This window comes from Numida meleagris, chromosome 3, assembly GCF_002078875.1.
Source record: "Numida meleagris isolate 19003 breed g44 Domestic line chromosome 3, NumMel1.0, whole genome shotgun sequence".
NCBI lineage: Eukaryota > Metazoa > Chordata > Aves > Galliformes > Numididae > Numida > Numida meleagris.
This window is the reverse complement of record NC_034411.1, coordinates 80,927,114-80,944,984: the sequence shown is the minus strand read 5'-3', so window position 1 is coordinate 80,944,984 and position 17,871 is coordinate 80,927,114. Positions and strand designations below refer to the sequence as shown.

The 17,871-nt window shown below is 44.4% G+C and overlaps 1 protein-coding gene across 4 annotated transcripts in view; it reads right to left on the bottom strand.

Moving 5' to 3' along the window:
- The window catches only part of COL12A1 (collagen type XII alpha 1 chain), a 101,802-nt gene extending 88,912 nt beyond the window's left edge, over nucleotides 1–12,890 (bottom strand). For 3 of the 4 annotated variants that reach the window (XM_021390791.1, XM_021390792.1, XM_021390793.1), the window contains exons 1-4: nucleotides 12,379–12,890; nucleotides 9,884–9,991; nucleotides 1,725–1,841; nucleotides 300–443 (exon numbers count right to left, since the gene is read on the bottom strand). In XM_021390791.1, coding sequence (XP_021246466.1) covers nucleotides 300–443; nucleotides 1,725–1,841; nucleotides 9,884–9,956 — 334 coding nt within the window. In that variant the 5' untranslated portion in view covers nucleotides 9,957–9,991; nucleotides 12,379–12,890. The remainder of the gene's footprint in view (nucleotides 1–299; nucleotides 444–1,724; nucleotides 1,842–9,883; nucleotides 9,992–12,378) is intronic. The other variant, XM_021390795.1, reaches the window with a different exon arrangement.

The following is a 17,871-nucleotide window of genomic DNA, read 5'->3' as shown; positions in this document are numbered from 1 at the left end:
AACTGATGGCAGGACAATGCAGGAACAGCTCAAAGCTGCACCAGGGGAGGTTCAGACCGTACATTAAGAAAAATTTATTTACTGTGGTCAGACACTGAAATAGGCTTCCTAGCAAGGTACTCAATGCCCCATGCCTGTCAAACGTCAAGAAACATTCGAATAATGCTCTCAATAACATGCTTTAACTTTTGGTTAGCCCTGAAGTAGTCAGGCAGTTGCACTCAGTTATCTTCAAAAGTCCCTTCCAATTGAACTATTCTGTACTATTCTATTCCATAAGCTGTATTACATATACTTACTTGTCAGTTGGCCAAAAACAGGTAGACTCTCCTCTACCTCATCATATGAAGCTATTGATACAACATACTCTATATCAGGTGTAAGATCTGATAAGACAGTTTGGGTTGTGCTAGGTGAAAGAGTGAATTCTTTAGTCGGTCCATCTGCAATAAATATATAAAACAGTTAATGCAGTGTTTAAATCCAGTAATATCAATTACAAGTTTATTTTAGAAAATGCAACAGAGAATAATCTATCTAAATATCCAATGACAATTTTACAATGATACAATCCTGTTTTCCTGAAATATTTTGAAATATGAAACTTCAAACTAAGATGTTTTCAGTACTGAAAAAATTACTGAAATGTTTAATAAATTCCAGGAAATTTGAAATTTAAAATTGTTGTTGTATAACCCAGCAGGTGGCTCAGCACCACACAGTTGTTTGCTCTCTCCCCACTTCCCAGTGGAATGGGGGAGAGAATTGGGGAAAAACTTGTAAAAGTAAAACTTGTGGGTTGAGAAAAAATTACTTACTAAGATAGAGAAAAGAAAAAGGATAATAATTTCGACAAATGTAAGTGTATATAACAAGTGATGCACAAGCCATTGCTCACCACCACCCAACCAATGCCAAGCTAGCCCCCTCAGCAGTGAAAGAGAGCAAGATGCGCTCCCACCCCCTTCAAAACTCTTTATGTATGATGTCATACAGTATGGAATATCCCTTTAGCCAGTTTAAGTCAGCTGTCCTAATTCTGTTGCCTCGCACCTCCTTCGGCCCTTCACTGCAAATGGCCTTGGTTCTGTGCAACACTGCTTAGCAGCAACTACAAACATCAGTGTGTTACCAACATTGTTTTTCTCCTAGAACCAAAACATAGCATCATACCAGACACTCAGAAGAAAACAATTCCATCTCAGCTGAAACTAAGACAAAAATGCACATACAAAATGTACTGTAATTTAACAAATTATGGTCCAGTTCCAATCCAGATTCACACTGATTATTTCTCAAAGTGAAACAGAACAATGAGTGTCTTACACAGTCATTATTATGGCCGTGTTATGGAAGTTACATGACATCACTGCATCATTATCTGACACATGTAATATTTCCTTTAGGAGATGTACATGAAAGAAGTACAATCGATTCCCTAACTTTAAGGTAAAGGCGTAGAAGAGGAACACAGTGAGGACTTCACCTTCTTGTTCCTTGCCAAGGAAAAGAAACCAAAACGTATTACTTGCAGTCCCCAAATGGTAAATGCTAAGGAAAGAAACATTCTAATTTGGAACAGTCACTGCTCCTTCGTGTATGCCCTTTGCTGCTACCCAGTCTTCAGAAAGATGTCACTAGTTGTTCTCATACCTAACTTGGATATAAGTAAAAATGAACTCAGGTTTTCCAAAAACCGAATAACAAAATTTTATTGAACTCACCATTTGTAGGAACCACAGTTATCCTGTAACCCACTATTGCATCTGGTGGCCTTTTCCATGACATATGAACATTATGTTCATCTATAATTGTAAAATTCAAGTCTGACGGTGGATTAACTGCAAAAGATTTATACCAGGTGGATGTTTAAAACTTTGAGCAAACTTTGGCTAATGAAAAAAAAAAATAATGTCGAGCAAAGCTTACTAAAATTGTCTTTGCATAAATTTGTTTCCAACAAATATAAAGATATGTTGTTGGAAAAAGAGTAAAATAAAAGCTGACAAAATATGACACAACATCAAAGAGTATACGCGTTACAGAGGACAGCACAGAACGTATGTTTCTTGAGTTGCCAAGACATTCAAGAATGGCCAGCAAAATCAAGCACAATAGAAAACACATTTGGATACATATACAATGAGTTCACAGATAATCACCACATATGCAAACATTTCACATAACAATTAAAAGGAATTTTTGTACATGCTGGGTGCAATCCGTACAAGCATGCCAAATCACAACCTGCTTACAATACCAAGAGATCATTTAGAACACTGAGAGAACACAGCACTTTTCTTAATTAAACATCAAAGCATTGATCAGCTTTTGGGCGTGGTCTCTGCACAGTCATATTACTTATCAATTTCACTGGATCTAGAAACTTGGCAGAGAAAACAATATTTTTAAGAATACAGGGAATATAAATTGGGCATTACTGTTCAGTAAAACAATTTATGTTAGGGTCTAGATAAGAATATGCATGTAAAATATATATCAGTAATAATGATATACTGATGTATCATTTTATTTCAGAATAGGGAGAGCTCCACCCCTTGGTTCCTAGAAGCCTCAAAAGTGACATACTTTGCATATGGCTGCAAAGAATGGAGGAACAGAGGGGTGGATAAATGGGGTTAGTAATGGTTGGAATTTGCTGACATACTTGAGCTAACATGAGAGCTCACAAAAATAAGATTGTACTTGTTTACACCAGATTACTGTAAAAATTCAAAGGTGTAAACTAATGTTTTCATGTTCCCTTTGCAGCAGGTGTACCCATACTACTAGTGGCATTTTAATACAAAATGCCAGTATGGTTCCATACAACACAATGGTTAATTATGAGAAGACAACATCGAAGTATATTTATGGACATTTACTTTACGGAATCTGTAAAGAACAGCAAAGAGGGCACCAGTGATCTGAACAAATGACTGCAAATAAATCTTAGAGGAGCTGATGACAGAAGTAATTGAACAGTACAGAAAGAAATAGTTTACGTATGCTATTTTGCAGCATCATGCATATGTAAATGAAATGTTGATTATTATTTTTTTAGCTTCCCACGATGGACAAAAGCCTCCATGTACAAGGTTCATTACACAAAGACGTTTCATAAATATTTTATAATGATATTCTCTTTGTAAAAGTGTCATGCTTACTCATGCAATATTTTACTGACTCACTGTCAGTGCATGGTAGGTGTATTACATATTATTGTTTAAATAGGTCTACAAAGTAAGATGAGATTGAGCCATACTTTCCTTTACTACTGCAGACCATTTTGCAGGCATTTTTAATGTTTTGTTTCACAGAAGATCGCTATCGTAACTCAAATAACTTTTGTCTTGCTTCGAAGCATAATTTAAAGAGCTAGTCAAAAAATAAATGCTAGAACATATACTCATGAAAAGACACCATCCAATTGCAATAAGTAACACTGAGATCAAAAAATGAAAACCAATTTTTTAGGCCTTATTTCTTCTTTTAATTTACTGTCATTTCCAACCATAGGATAATATGGCTTTGTAATACTGATACAACAGATAACTAGTATTGAAGTAATTGTTATTTTTCCTATTATCCATACACAGGCAGTGAGATTAGACCATTAAAATGTGCATGCACATTTTATCCATCATTCATTTTATGAGTATCACAATGCTAAGAGATTGCAGTCTAGTTACTTAGTATCAAAATCATGCAACACATGTTAATAGTACAATACATTTAGGTGATAAATAAGAATATCATTATAAAATATCGTTTCAGTAGCAATGGCTCAGGACAAATTTAATGCAAAGGCAGAGACAACTGACCTGAGCATGCTTTTAAAAAAAATTCAGTACATGGAAAAAATAGCACCACCAACCTTGCAAGTAAATTGGCATGTTGCAGCAGAGACTTTAGGCTTTAGCTGCTGAAGGACAGCAGCAGCCCAACTTGTTGATATCCAAATGACCGGATTCCAGATAAACTGAAAAACTGACTGTGAGGAGAAGTCTTGAACATTTTAAAGGATTTTGATCTGTTTTATGAAAATTCAGATGTGGATCTTGGCAGTTGAAAAGAACAGTACATCAATATATAATTAACACATCCATTCAATCAGCTATTCACAGCTTTTTAGAGCAACAGTTCTGCAGGGGACATCAGCAAGTCCCCTAGTCTTTCCCATAGCCAGGACAAGATCAGCCATTCCATGTCACTCCTGACATGGTCGTTCAAATCACACTTTGAGACCTCCACCGCTGGCAAAACTCCCAGCTTCCCACAGAAATTACTTCAGTGTCATTAATTCCTCTGTCCTCTGTTGTTCCCAACACCTAAGCCCAATCTCTTCTGTTGCACTTAAAATGTGTTCATCCTCAGCCTATGGCTGGCTCAAAAAATGAAATCATTGTATGCTTCTTCCACAGAAATCCAAAAAGGAAATGCATCTGAGTGAAGGAAAGCAAGTGTGCATCCAGTGTTTTCAAAATGTCTTCTGGATGGCCTGCAAGCTTTTGATACTCACACAGAATGTCTACAACATCCACCATCCTTCACATGGATTGAATTTCACCCATGCGAATCTGTCTGTGGGATCAAGAGCAAACCATGGTTGTATGACTGGCAGATGCAAGTCGATCTGAAGTACATCAAAACAGTTAGATGGTAAAAATGTTATTGTCATAATCAAACAGGGCAACTCCACCAGCCCTTCACAAAATTCTTCTTCAAGACCAGAACTCACCTCTGGAGAAACAAGCCAGCTGCAATATGAAATCAGACCGGGAACAAAATGGCCCTTGGTCTAATGGGAGTTTGTCCCATTGCAGGAACAGCCCTTAAAACTCCATTTTACAAAGGCTTAAGCTTTACCTCAGCAAGCAGTCTTGACATAGGACTATTTGCCCAAGTGAAGCTGCGCACACGCATACAGTGTAGTGACAGTGCCAGTGCCAGTGCCTCTGCTGTATCAAAATCCAGGACAAACCTCTCTCTGACTTATCAAGGTACAGGACTGTGATTGTAACGTGACAATATTGTACTACTACCTTCATACAGTGATTCCACTGCTGGTGCACAGGAACGTATGACTCCCCTACAGCATTCCAGTTTCATAAAATCTTAACTTGCTGTATGACAGTGTAAATTTTTAATGTCTACATAGTGTTAACTTCTGCCACTCTTAGAACTTCCTTGATTGTATATCCTATCTTATGGACCACAAAAGAAAAAACAAAATTAGACATACTTCATTCACTCCTTCCATTATATGTATAGGTAATAGCAGTATATTTTCTGAAATAAAAAATATAGAGCAAAGCATTTTCTCATGTTATGTATGTCTTACACAACTTTGTATTACTCAACAGATAATATAAATCTGTTTATTAATAGACCAAAAGTCTACAGCTTTTTATAGGCAACACATGGAACTGCTAGAGTATCCCAATGAATGTCTTAACAAGATAGAAGAAAAATATAATCAGCAGATCAAGCAATTCAAATCTATAACCAATCTTAAAAGTAATGCAACTTGGAAGTAGCTGTACTCCACAATCCTTATGCGACACAAAAACTGCATTTCCAACACTGAAAAAAACTGATGCTAATTAGCATGAAAAATAACATATTTGTTCTTGTTAAAATAGCATACAAGCCATGGTAACTGAAGAATAAGGCCACTCACGGTCTCACTGAGATAAGCCCTGATGAGGCTGGAAGAGGCCCAAACTCCTCATGTAATGTTTTCTTCATATTTGGCACGAATTTGACACAGCTAACTAGATTGCAACCCCAGTCAAGGTCCTTTGAAGTTCATCTTGCCAATATGAATAGAAGGAATGAGTTATAGCCTATCAGCGTAGTAGAGAACAGCTTCCCAGACTTGTAACATATTCACTGCCAACAGTACACAAACTTTGTCATCTGTAGGTCTGCGTGTTTTTTTTTTTAATTTTACACTATATGTGGAATTTATTCAAAATACAAGATATGTAGTTCATATAAGTGTATTTTGAAAGAAAATCATTTAAATGTGCATACTTTTTTTTTGTACATGTAAGTATACACGTTTAAATACAGATAACAGGTAACAAATAACTGCACATATATACACACACTACATGCATAAATATTTACCATATTTTGGCATGTTTGTGCATATATATGTGTGTGCATATGTGCATACACCCAAACTCACACATGCACTTTGCTTCTAATTCTAATTAGAAGTAGGAACAACAAGAATTTGTAGTCAGTCATACACATACAAAGCACACCTTCACATTTCAGTCTAGATGGTTCTCAAAAATCAACAGCTAATTTCTCAAAGGATAGAAATCATACATCAAAAGGTAATGAACTAATGGTCCCATCAACCAGTTCCAAAGCTGATTAGGTGGTTAACCTTAAAAGTTTCAGCTAACCTGGGTCATCATGGTCATCAATGATGCCCTCCTTCCCTATTCTCTAGAAAACAGACTTTTCTAGGTCTGAACCAAATCCCAAAACACTGAAAAGTCAGAACCATCACACAGTCAATTGTCATGCAGAGCCAATGATTTCCACATTCCTCTTTTGTGCCTTTGAAAATTCCTCTGTATTAGCAAATGCCACACACTACTCAAGCCAGGACACCATAACAGCACTACCTTCAGATTATAACAAACAGGTTTTTTGCAAGGAATCAACTTGGCTCAACTATGACTATAATAATGAAAACATTATCTTTAGTAGAAGCATGCAGATTTCTCCCCAGCTGTATGTGATCACAGATGGAAAATATACTGCATCAGAAAGAATTCTTGACATGAGGACATATATCAAGTATATTGCAGTTGGGCAATGCTGGACTAAAATGGCAAGAAACAAAGCAAAATGTTTAAGGCCAGAGAGAGAGACCAGAAGGACTGCAAATTAGAACAAGTGGAATTTCATTGTAAAAGTAAAAACACAGAGCTTGAAAACAGATCTCCTCCCTTGTCCAAGGTAAACAAACAACTTCCACAGTGAAATGCCATGAATGCATTCAGACTATACATTGGTTTTATCCACTCTACTGCCACAGTGAATGTCCAAAGAGAAAACCCCTGCTTTGCTGTATCTCTGTAGAAAAGCTCTAACACCATTACTGCACCTCTCTGCTTTGCCAACAGCAACAGAGCACTGCTCTTGTGAAGGACTCACGGAGCAGCTGTGATGATGAACCAGTTTCATCCTGGAGTATTTAGGAATCTGAACAGCAGTGTCAGAAAAAAACCACCAGATCTACTTCCAGGAGAGACTGAAAAATGGAAGCTGGAGGAAGGCAGAAGAAAAGAACTTAGTTTTTCCTTCCCTTTGCTTTCACACCACCTTCCCATCGCAGATCAACAACACTGACCACATCAAGTGCTGTTCTCCCTTATCCCTCTCTCACTTTTTCATCCGACCAAGTGCCTGCGCATAGCTGAGGGAAAGAAAACTCAAACTGCATCTCTTGTAACCACTGTAGGAGGAGCCAAGGGAATAAAAGAAGAAATTAAAAAAAAAAAAAAAGGAGTTAAAAGTGCATTAAAGTACATGTCATGCAGTCATGCAACTGTACTTAGCACTGGCAGCCTGAGACAGGATGGGCAGGAAGACGATTTTGGCATAATGTCATGTGGAAGTTGAAGGAACAGACTAAAGAGACAAATATCCATAGGAGAAAGTCAGTTCAGCAGACAGGAGTTAAGTTAGAATGAGGCCAGAACTAAAGTAACTGAGATCCAATATGCAACGTACAATATGACGTAAGATTGACGCACAGTGTTAAAACAGGGCAGAAGAATGGCCTGTATTGCCCAATCAAAAGCACAGTGAACAAAAGGTTTTAACAACAGCAGCTCTCGCCAGAGCAATTCCTATGGCACTCCTGACTTTGAAATTCTATTTTCAGCATCACTATTTCTCACCATACTTCCAACTCAAATACACTTTTCTGCTCTTACTTCAAAACTTTGGAGCTATGAGAAGTTTCTCCAAACCTACACACCTTATTTAACACAAATTTCCGAATGCAGAGCAGTGTAAATCCTACCAGGAGTGCTCCACAATTGACAAGATCAGGCTTTGTCCATTCCTTTGCTTAACAATGGCATGCACTTTACAAAGAGATCTAAACATACAGGGTCAGCTTGACTGGTAATATATCTAGTTTCATCCTTACAAAACTATTGTGTGCTTCTCCAACGCATATTTCTAGCTTTCATTAACAGTCCTCAAACTGTGACTGTTTTAGTCCACAACACAGCTAAATAAATTGCCTTCACTCATTTTGAAACAGCTCATCCCTTAAATGTAACCAACAGTGCAGGACAACAGCAACATCACTCAAGCCCTGAACCAGCTCATTCCTAGAAGTGGGAAGCATGCACAAATACGTCCACTCCCTTCTTCCATCAAAACCGTACATTTCCTCTGCTTTCTCTGGCACAGTGGTCCTGCATTTGAAATGCAGTTCTGAAATGACTTTAAATGACCTTTCTGGTTGTTCAGCCAACAACAACGTAGCATGAGAGGGAGGCAGTGGGCTGATCCCCTCCTAGGGCGACCAGATGTAGTACTGACAGCAGAAATGCCATACTTTTCAGAAAATCGGTCTCTTTTATGCCTCTGTGCCCCATGACAGCAGTGCAGCTGTGGGGGGAGACATCTCAGAGGCCTCTCTTACACGCCGTACTTTTAGAAGCCAACAGCCAAGGCAACCAGGTTCAGACACAGGAAACTAGGATAGGCCACAGAGAATTTTGTCCAGCTCAATATGGAAAAAGGAGGAGGGAAAAAAACTGAATTACCAGACACTGGCTTCTGTTTTTCCCAGTTCAAACACGGGGCACACCCTATTGACGGAGCTGAGTCTCAGAGGTCAGATCAAGTCACTTCTGCATCCAGTTGGACCTTGTGTCTTTGTATTTCTCTTGGCAGACAGTGCTAACAAAAATGCTGTTACTACTGTCCGGCCCACATGGAGGACGTTACCCCACACATGCCCCCAGGGCGGCAGAGACACCATGGCAAGCACTGTGTCTCCCCACAGCTGTAGGCAGGGAGCTGCCATGGACTGATAGGGACCCCCAGCAAAACCAGAGGCCCCTGAGGAAGAGGAGGAGAAGGAGGTGGAGAAGAAAAGGCCGCACTGAGGATGACGACGCAACAAGTGTGCCAGAGCCTTGGATCCCAGCAGCCACAGCAAGGTCTGGCTCAGGCCCAGCCACCCTTCGGCTGCATATGGGATGCATGACACAGTGACATCTCCCTGAGGCTGTCCCCCATGCCTGGCCCACCGCAACGGCCGAAGTACCCGGGGAAGGGTGGGGCCACCCCAAGGGCTCAGCCGGGGGTCGCCCCACTGAGCATGGGGGGCCAGAAGACCAGCGGGGTGAAGGCAAGGGGACCAGCCCTACAAAACACAACAGGCGCGGAGAGCCAGACTCTGTTGGAGCATTTTATTTCAGAGCTGCAGGTGGTCAGGTGGTGGATTCTCCTTTCCTCGTTTAACACGACTAACCATGACTGCACAGCCCAGCTGCTCCAGCAGGCGCAGGGCAGTGGTGTGGGCCCTGGCAGTGCCTGGGGATCCTTGGGACACTGCATCCCCCCGAGGCAGCCGCCGGCCCACATCTCTGCTGCAGAGCGGTGTGGACAGCACACCAGAGAGACAGAGAGAGGGAGTTACATTTTGACGGACCAGCCGGGAGAAACAGAGCACAGGAGGAGCTGGGCAAGGAAGGAGAGGCGTTCCTCTGAGGGAGAGAAAGAGAGAAGGTGAAGAAGTGACATTCAAAAAGAGAGAGGGGAGGCGGCAGCTTGGGCCTGGTGGGTTGTTTCACAGGGCACCCGCGCACAGGGGCAGGGGGTCGGTTACCTTCAGCCTCGATGGAGGAGAGGAGGGCGGCGGCACACAGCGCAGCCACCGCCGAGCACAGCGCTGTCCTCATGTCTGCCCTTTCGGCTCACAACAACATGAATGAATCTGCAGTGGTAGGGGCAAAAAGAGGAAGAAAGGAAATCATATGCATGGATTAGAGGGTTGCGTGGGCGTATTCATGAGACATAAGAAAGATGAATGGAGATTTCACTTTGTTCCCTTATCCCTAGCACCCACCCACGGGACCAGGTTAAAACCTCTTGACTTGAAAGCGGTCCAGAACTGTGACAGATCTGCATGACTAACTCAAGTCTAGTCCCGCAATAATGTGCCTTTTGTCACCGAACCCCTTCTGATCACGGTAGCGCACACAGCTTTAACCTTGCCAGGGTTAATGTGGTGGGGGCAGTGCAGTGAAGATCCGTGCCTCCGCACGGCAGGAGCCAGGAGGGAGCTCCATGACTTCATCGCGAGCGCGATGATAGCTAATTCAGGGGTCACCGCTGCCTTCAATCAACCAAATGTCTCTTTCAGCTGGAGATTTTATTCGGCTCCTTTTTCATAGCTGCTGAAGCACTTAGTTAGCTTGGTTTTAGTGGTCTCGAGGCAGTTTGGAAACCATAATAAAACTTTTTTTGAGGTGTTCTGCCTACAAATGCACTATTCTTCATTTCTCGAAGGTCTGAAATAGATTATACAGAAGTGTGTGTAACACAGCTGAAACCTGACACGTCTGTCTAGCCACGATGCTTCGACATCTGATAATTCATTTACACATTCTGAGAGAAAACAGATTTAAAATACACCATAAGGAGCAGGCAGGCCAAAGAGTCCTGCAATCCCTGCACGTTGTCTTGCAAAATGGGTGGGATTGGGCCAGGTTAGCAGCTCCTAGATTCAAGCAGCTCTATTTTTTTTAACTCTCTCTGCTCAAAGTCATGTCGAACTGCTCCCACTTCCTCCAGCAAAACTTACAAATGATTTTTCTTCTAAGTAAGGGCTAGTATGCATGCCCCTCCTTGCGTATGCATAAGTTTGTTTGTTTTAGCTCAGGAAGTGGGGAGGGGTAATTTGGTTGAACAAAGCCATAAATGCATCACATATCATCCATCATAATTAGGCTGGGGAAAGAGAACTCCACAAGCAATTAGGCAACAGATTTTATCAGGAAGGTGCCAAGAGCAAAACAAAAGAAAAATACATAAATCATTAGCCCACAGAAACAGCCGAAGGGGAAAATATTCTTCCGCCATCTAGGGAACTAGCCAGCGAGGCACATTCAGAGGGCAGATCCAGGAAACGCTACCAAGATCCAAGCATGCCTTTCCCGGTTATTGACACCGAGCCTGACGGGCTTCTGCCGGCCGTCTGCGGGGCAGCTGGGTGCACTGCCTCAGCCAGCTGCACACAGCATTAGCGAGAGCTCCAAGCAAAACCAAGCAATCATTTCAGTCCAGCGACACCTCCAGCGGCTAAGCAGAAAAGCAAAACTGACCGCGTCGAGACCCTGACACTGACACAAGCACCAGGGCTGGCATTAAGCTGCCCTGCAAGCTCCGCGATCCTGCCACCGCTCTGCGTGGGAAGCGGCTGTCCCCACGCGCGGCTACCACGTTCTGCAGTGAGTTCAGGATCGCCTAAACCCAGCGTTTAAAAGGACTTTAGTCCTGGGAACCTTGCGTGGGCTTGGAGTGCCATCTTTTGATCCTTGAGAAGAGCAACAGAAATCAATCATCCCGCAGAGGCATCTCGGAGCTCACTACTGCTGCAAGTCTGCTGCTCCCGATCTACTTCTTTCTTTCGTGCAATAAAACTTCTCAGCCAAAGACCCATTGCTCGCCTTGAAACACTCCGTTTCCTTCTCTCAAAACGGGACGTGTGAAAGCAAGCCTGCAGGCTCCAGGGAGAGCTCCCTGTGCGGGCTCAGCACGGCCAAAAGCTGCCTTCACAGCACGACCACAGCTTTTACCTTGAGACTGCTCTAAGAAAACACCGGGCTTTCGCCAGTAGCAGTCTGACCTCGCGCTAATTCAAACCCATAAAGGTTAGCCATAGCATTTCCAAACGGTGCAGCGAGAGAAATCTACCATTTTCAAGCTGAAAATATATGTATATATACATCCTCTAAAAAACAGAGAAACAAACAGGAGAACCCCGTAGCTATCAAAGACATAAAAACTGGGAGGAGAAAGAATGCCGGGGAGCTGCAAACAGCACGGGAGAGGCGGAGAGCTACCCTCGGCAGCCAGCGCCCGGGCATCCCCCGAGGGGACGGGGCTCCCGGCGCCAGGCAGCCCCCGGCACACGGTCCCAGCCCCGGCTGCCGCCGCGCTCAGAGCGCCGTGCGGGGCGCGGGAGGAGGGCAGAGCCCCGCTGCCGGCAGCACCGACCTCCGGGGGGCTGCGAGGCTCCGGGCCGGTGGCGGTGCCCGTAGCGGCGGCCGTCAGACCCGGATAGAGGGAGGAGGAGAAAGGATGAAGCTCCGGGGGCACCTGGTGGAGGGAGCGGCGCGTAGCAGCGGCGGCAAAGGAGGAGCGGAGGCAGCAGCCGGGGAGACGCCTCGATGACTGTAGCTCCCGACGCGAGGGGTCCGTCGGGGAAGACTCGCCTTCTCCAAATGGGAAGAGTCTCTCTTCAATCTGCTACTTAATAGAGGGCTGTTCCCAACTCTCAATTTACCCTCGTAAGCGGTTACGAAACTGCAGGGAAGGTGGACTGCTGCCACCGGATGATATATGCGCCGCTCCGCTCCAGCAGGGAAGGGGATCCGCTTCTGGAAACTGGCGCATACCTCCGCGCATTCCTGCGGCATGAGGCGGGCGGCAGCGAGCCCGGGGGCAGGGGCCGCCCCGCCGCCCCCTCCCGCCTGCTCCGCCGCCGCGCCGGGGGGAGACGGGGCGAGCGGTGGAAAATCTGAGTCCCCGGGCGCGTGGGGTGTCCCCGCGGGGAACCTCGGGGCGGCACGGCGCGCAGCCACCAAATAACCCATTATAGTCAGCTTCACCCAACTCGTCGCGTTCGCCCGCCAGTCTAAGCATCCTACGTACGCATATACATATCGTGCACGCGTTAGCCCACCCGCGTACGTTTGGGGCCCTGGGGGCGAACCCCTCGCCCCGCTCGACAGCGGGAACCTTCAGCACCAGCCGCGCCTCCCGAGCCGGGCGCCCGCCGTGCCGAGGAGCTCCGCGGGGCTTCCCCGCTCCCGGGTGCCTGCCCGGGGCACGGAGCCGGGCAGCGCTGAGGGCACGGCGGGGGTCTTGCTCCCAGCCCTACGAAAGAGGCTCCTCCGCCACTCCGGCGGCTAAAACCACGGGGTCCGCAGCACAAGGACGCGGAAAAAAACAGGGACGCCGGCCAGGAGCGGGGGCAGCACAGCCCGCCTCGCCCCCGGCCTCTCGTGCCGCGGGGCTCAATCCGCGGGGCGGCGGCGACCCCTGGCGGCGGCAGCGGTGCGGAGCGGCCCGGCTCGGAGCGCAGGTGCGGAGCGGCAGGGGATCGGGGAGGAGCAGGCTGAGAAGAACAAATAAATATAAAGAAACAAAGAAAAACAATTACAAAAGGAGTAATAAAGGCCGCGGGAAAGAGCAGACAAAGGGGAAAAAGGCAAATGTCCCTGCAAAATTGAGGAGCAGGCCGACACCTCCCGGCAGCCTGTTTGGAAGAGGTCTGGGAGATTTCAGCGGTGTGTTGGCCCCACGTCAGCTTTCTGCACGGACGTGAGCTTCCCCGAGGGGTCAGGACGGGGCCCATCTGGGTGGAAGTGGTCGATAGTGGGGGCTGATAGCGCGTGGGAGGATGGCTCCCGGGCTCTTTCCTCAGGACTGGGAGATCAAGGACGTGTCGACAGGAGGACACGTCCCTCCTGAGCTGAATCCGGCTGCCTTCATCTCTGCAGTAGTCCAGGAGTCAGCATCGGAGCCCGAATGCTGAAAAGAAGGTGATAACCAGAAGACGTGCACTGACATTTCCAGACACTTTGGAAGTGAGTCAGCTGCTCTGAGGGACATGCCCTGGCTTCAGCTGTCTGGTGTTGATAACATGTGCTTCCCAAAAGCAACATCTCTGCTGATAAACCCTCAGATACTCTTGACCTGTTCACCCCTTGCCCAGCTGTCGGCTTGGATTTTCTCCTTCGGCATTTTGTCTCGAGGAATTTCATTTCTTCCTATCCAGAGCTGATGTGGAAAAAAAAACGAGTTTTCTAAGAAATTAATGTTGAGGTTTTAATTTTCATTTCATTTCCTGAGCAAATGCACCAAGAACATCAATATAAATGCGGCGTGTCATGGGAACAGCACTTCCAGGGGAACACACATGCGGGTCACAATGAAATGGCCTTCCATGGGAGATGAATTAACACAGACGAGGTGCTTTTACCACTTGTGCACCAAGGCTACTTTTCACAACGTGCTGTGGGTTTCCCTGCCATCGGACAACCAAGATTTTACATTTCATTGTTGAAATCAATTAATGCAAATCATGAGAATGAAAGTTGACACGTATTATTCTATTAAAAAATTAAGTCACTTGGAGGAATTGTTTTAAAATATCTAAATGCTTTGCTGCTGATTCCTACGCCTGGATTTGTGTGAACAAAGGCACTAGAATCAGCAGACCTCACAGACACCGACACCATATGCATGAGTGATGTAGGTGTGATGAGGGCACTCTCCCCCTTTCCTCAAGCAGAGCAACTTTGCTTCATTTCTTGGAGCAAAAGTAAGGTTTGGAGATGGCAAGAGCACATAACTCATCGACTCCAAGGGCAGCAGGATTTCATTCTTCCATGACTTTTTCCAGCCGCACTGACCATGTTCCCACTAAGATCGTTCACATGCAAAACATACCAACCAACTGCATTTTGGGTTTGTGTTGCCGTATATCACAGCAATTAAAAGGCAAAACGGGTTGTTTTTAATCAGCTCTGTTGCTATGTACATTCATAGGCTGAGTGCATAATATGTGATGCAGAAGGCATGTCTGAAATGCATAAACATTTACTAACACTCTTCTGTCTGCTTGCTTCTTAGACAAGTGTTAAACACATTAAGACCAGGCACTCCAGCCTGTCATTTTGTTTGCTATTTAAACTGAATAAAATGAAACTTTGGGACAAATCTCAGTGTAAAAATCAAGACTTGAATTTGCATTTACACTTTCAGTAATGTTTCCCGTCTCTTTTGTGGTTATGCAATAGCAATTTTGGAGGAATCCAGGAATTCCTTGGAAAATTTGGACTGGTTTGGGGTCTAGACTGAACTGGGCTACTCTGTGCTTCTGGCACCTCTCCTTGTTTCCTCAGACTCTGTTGCCAGGGCAAAAGAAAACAGGACGTCCTGCATTTCAGGACCTTGAATATCATTTTCCATGTGGATATCAGACTAGATTTGGCCTCCATGGCTTCCTGACAGTTGCAGCTGCTCTTACGCATGAATGTGATAGAAGCCTTATTCATATGTACACATACAGCCGTACAACCTTGGCACAGAGGAAGAGTCCAGAAAGGTGTCTGCTCCTTGAATACCAAACACTGCAGGGACACAGCATTCAGCACTGCTCTGCAGGGTGAGCTGCAGCCAGGGCCTTCTCACACCTACCTGCATCTGTCCTCCCTCTAGCACTGCCTCTCTCACTGCATCCATCACTACGGTGTATCAAAATCAGACATTGCTGTAGCGCAGTCACTGAGGAGGCCCGTTCTTTCCTTACAACACAAAGGTGGACCTTTCCAGTGTATTGTTTATTCCTTCTTAAACCAGGCAGCAAGCTAATATTGCACAGTATTATATCTGCATCCATCAAATGCTGAAGGAAAAATACAGCAGACAGCTCGCTACAGGCCCGGCCTTCCCTGAGAGATTTCCAGTCAGTGGCACGAGAGGAACTCAGCCTGGTGTTTATTTATTGGGATAATTTCACTTCAGAGCGGTATTCAGAGAACAGGCCTCATCTGACCTCTCATAATGAGGAATGGCTTCTTACACAAACAGCGTTGGGAGAAAACTCGGTCTGCCTGGAATCCACCCATTTACTGAAGCAGTGCCCCCGGGGAGTGCCACAGCTATGGAATTATTCTCTGCCTCGCCAGGTGTGTTTTCCTCAGCAATTGTTTATTTCTTTAATTTCTGTAACTGATTTTTTCCCATCATGTGATGCTCTGAAAGAAAGAAATGATCATGGCTCCAAATAAGCAGAACTGGAAAAGCAAATAAATCATTCAAATGCAGAGGTATAAATAGAAGGGAATGGGCCTTCTTGATGTGATTCGGGAGTTTTATAAAAGCCAGCTAATCTGTAGGCAGTCATTTTTTAAAATATCAAACTTTGAGTACTAAAATAAATACAAAAAATAGTTGCAACAATTGTATGGTCCCTTCCATATATACCAAAATGCATTTCATATTAAAACATTCGTAAAAAACGATGCTTCGTTTCAAAGAAGCTTTTTCATCAGTTCACAACAGGATCCTGATCTTCCTATCTAGGAGGCACTCCCCAGTTAAACCAGTGCAATTTTCCTTAGTGTATATGTCAGGTGTCACACTACGTCTTACTGCATTCCAGTCACAGCCACAGGGCTAAGGGTTCCTACTGAATGATCCACTGAAGAAAATGGTCAATCTAAAGAAAAACAACACATTTAAAAGTTACTAGCTCCTAGCTGTTACCTATGGAACATTACAATAGTCTCTGAGCCCCTGGTTTGATTCAAGATACAACGAAAGATCAGTAGCCATGGGTTCCCTTACATCTGGTAACTCTTCAACTCTTGCCACATAGCCACCCCGTACAACAAAGCAGTCGATAATAATCTCCAGCAAGGTGAGAAATGGTGCAGTGACAAGACAAGCGATCAGAAATAAGTCATATTGACAGAGCATAAACCTGCTAATGGAAAAGAAAAATGATTTAGGGGGAAAAAAAAAATCAACCCAACACTGGAGAAACCCGTATCTTTTTATGATCCCCCCAGGACAGTCTTGGCTTAACATGAAAAAAAATGTAATTGGCATCTCTGCAAAATCAGGCTGAGAGCAAAGAACAAGACTGGGAGATTCCTTCCTGCAAGTGACTGCCAGAGCTACAGACTCCCATCAGTATTGCACAGAAACCTTTTACAAAATTTAATGGCATGGTCATCACTTCTTCCCTTCCCAATCACAGTGCCTCAATACCCGGACTGGCAGGTTTGGGCACTCAACACAGCTCTTCGCTCTCCAAAAGAATAAAAGAATAAAAGAATATTCACCAGGGGCAAAACTGGGGCTAGGACATGGCCAGGGAGCACCCCAGGCAGCTGGATAGTCCAGGTTATAGAGTCATCCATAAGACCTGTGGATCTTCTGTATCTGTCACCTGCCACGGGAAACTCCTGTTGATGATAATGGAAATTTTGAGATTTTGTGGAACAAAAGAAGAGTCAAGCAAGAGCTTAGGTCACAGACATTAAAAGCACTGCTTAGGAATAACCTGTCTCAACATCTATGAACTCCATATAAGCTAACGTTTAAAAAGAAATTTCCTTCTCCTACACAAGACATAACTGTATATAAACTAAAAGGGAAAATGCACTGAGTAAAGCAATGTGGATTTAAATTGCTATTTTTTAATGCAGCTTTGTGGCTGTTGCTTCCCAATATGTTGAAAGCTGACAGTTCCAAATACCAGAACATAAGATTTATTTGGATTATAAATAGATGTTGCCCTGTGCTTCAGTATCAGAAGCACTCTGTTGTGTAAACAGAAAACAACTGGGTTTGGTTTCTGCTATTAAAGGATACATGAAAGTTCCTGCTCACCCTTCGCTGGCAGCCTGTTTCACCTGTTGGAGTTCAGCATCTCTCTCACGTATCAACACCTCCACTGTTTGCAGAGAGACTTCACAGGAAGCTGTTAAAATGTCTCCTCTCATATGCTCTTTCCTCCACTCTCCTGGACACGTTCCATCTGGCCTCACTACTCTGTTAGTCACTCTCATTTAT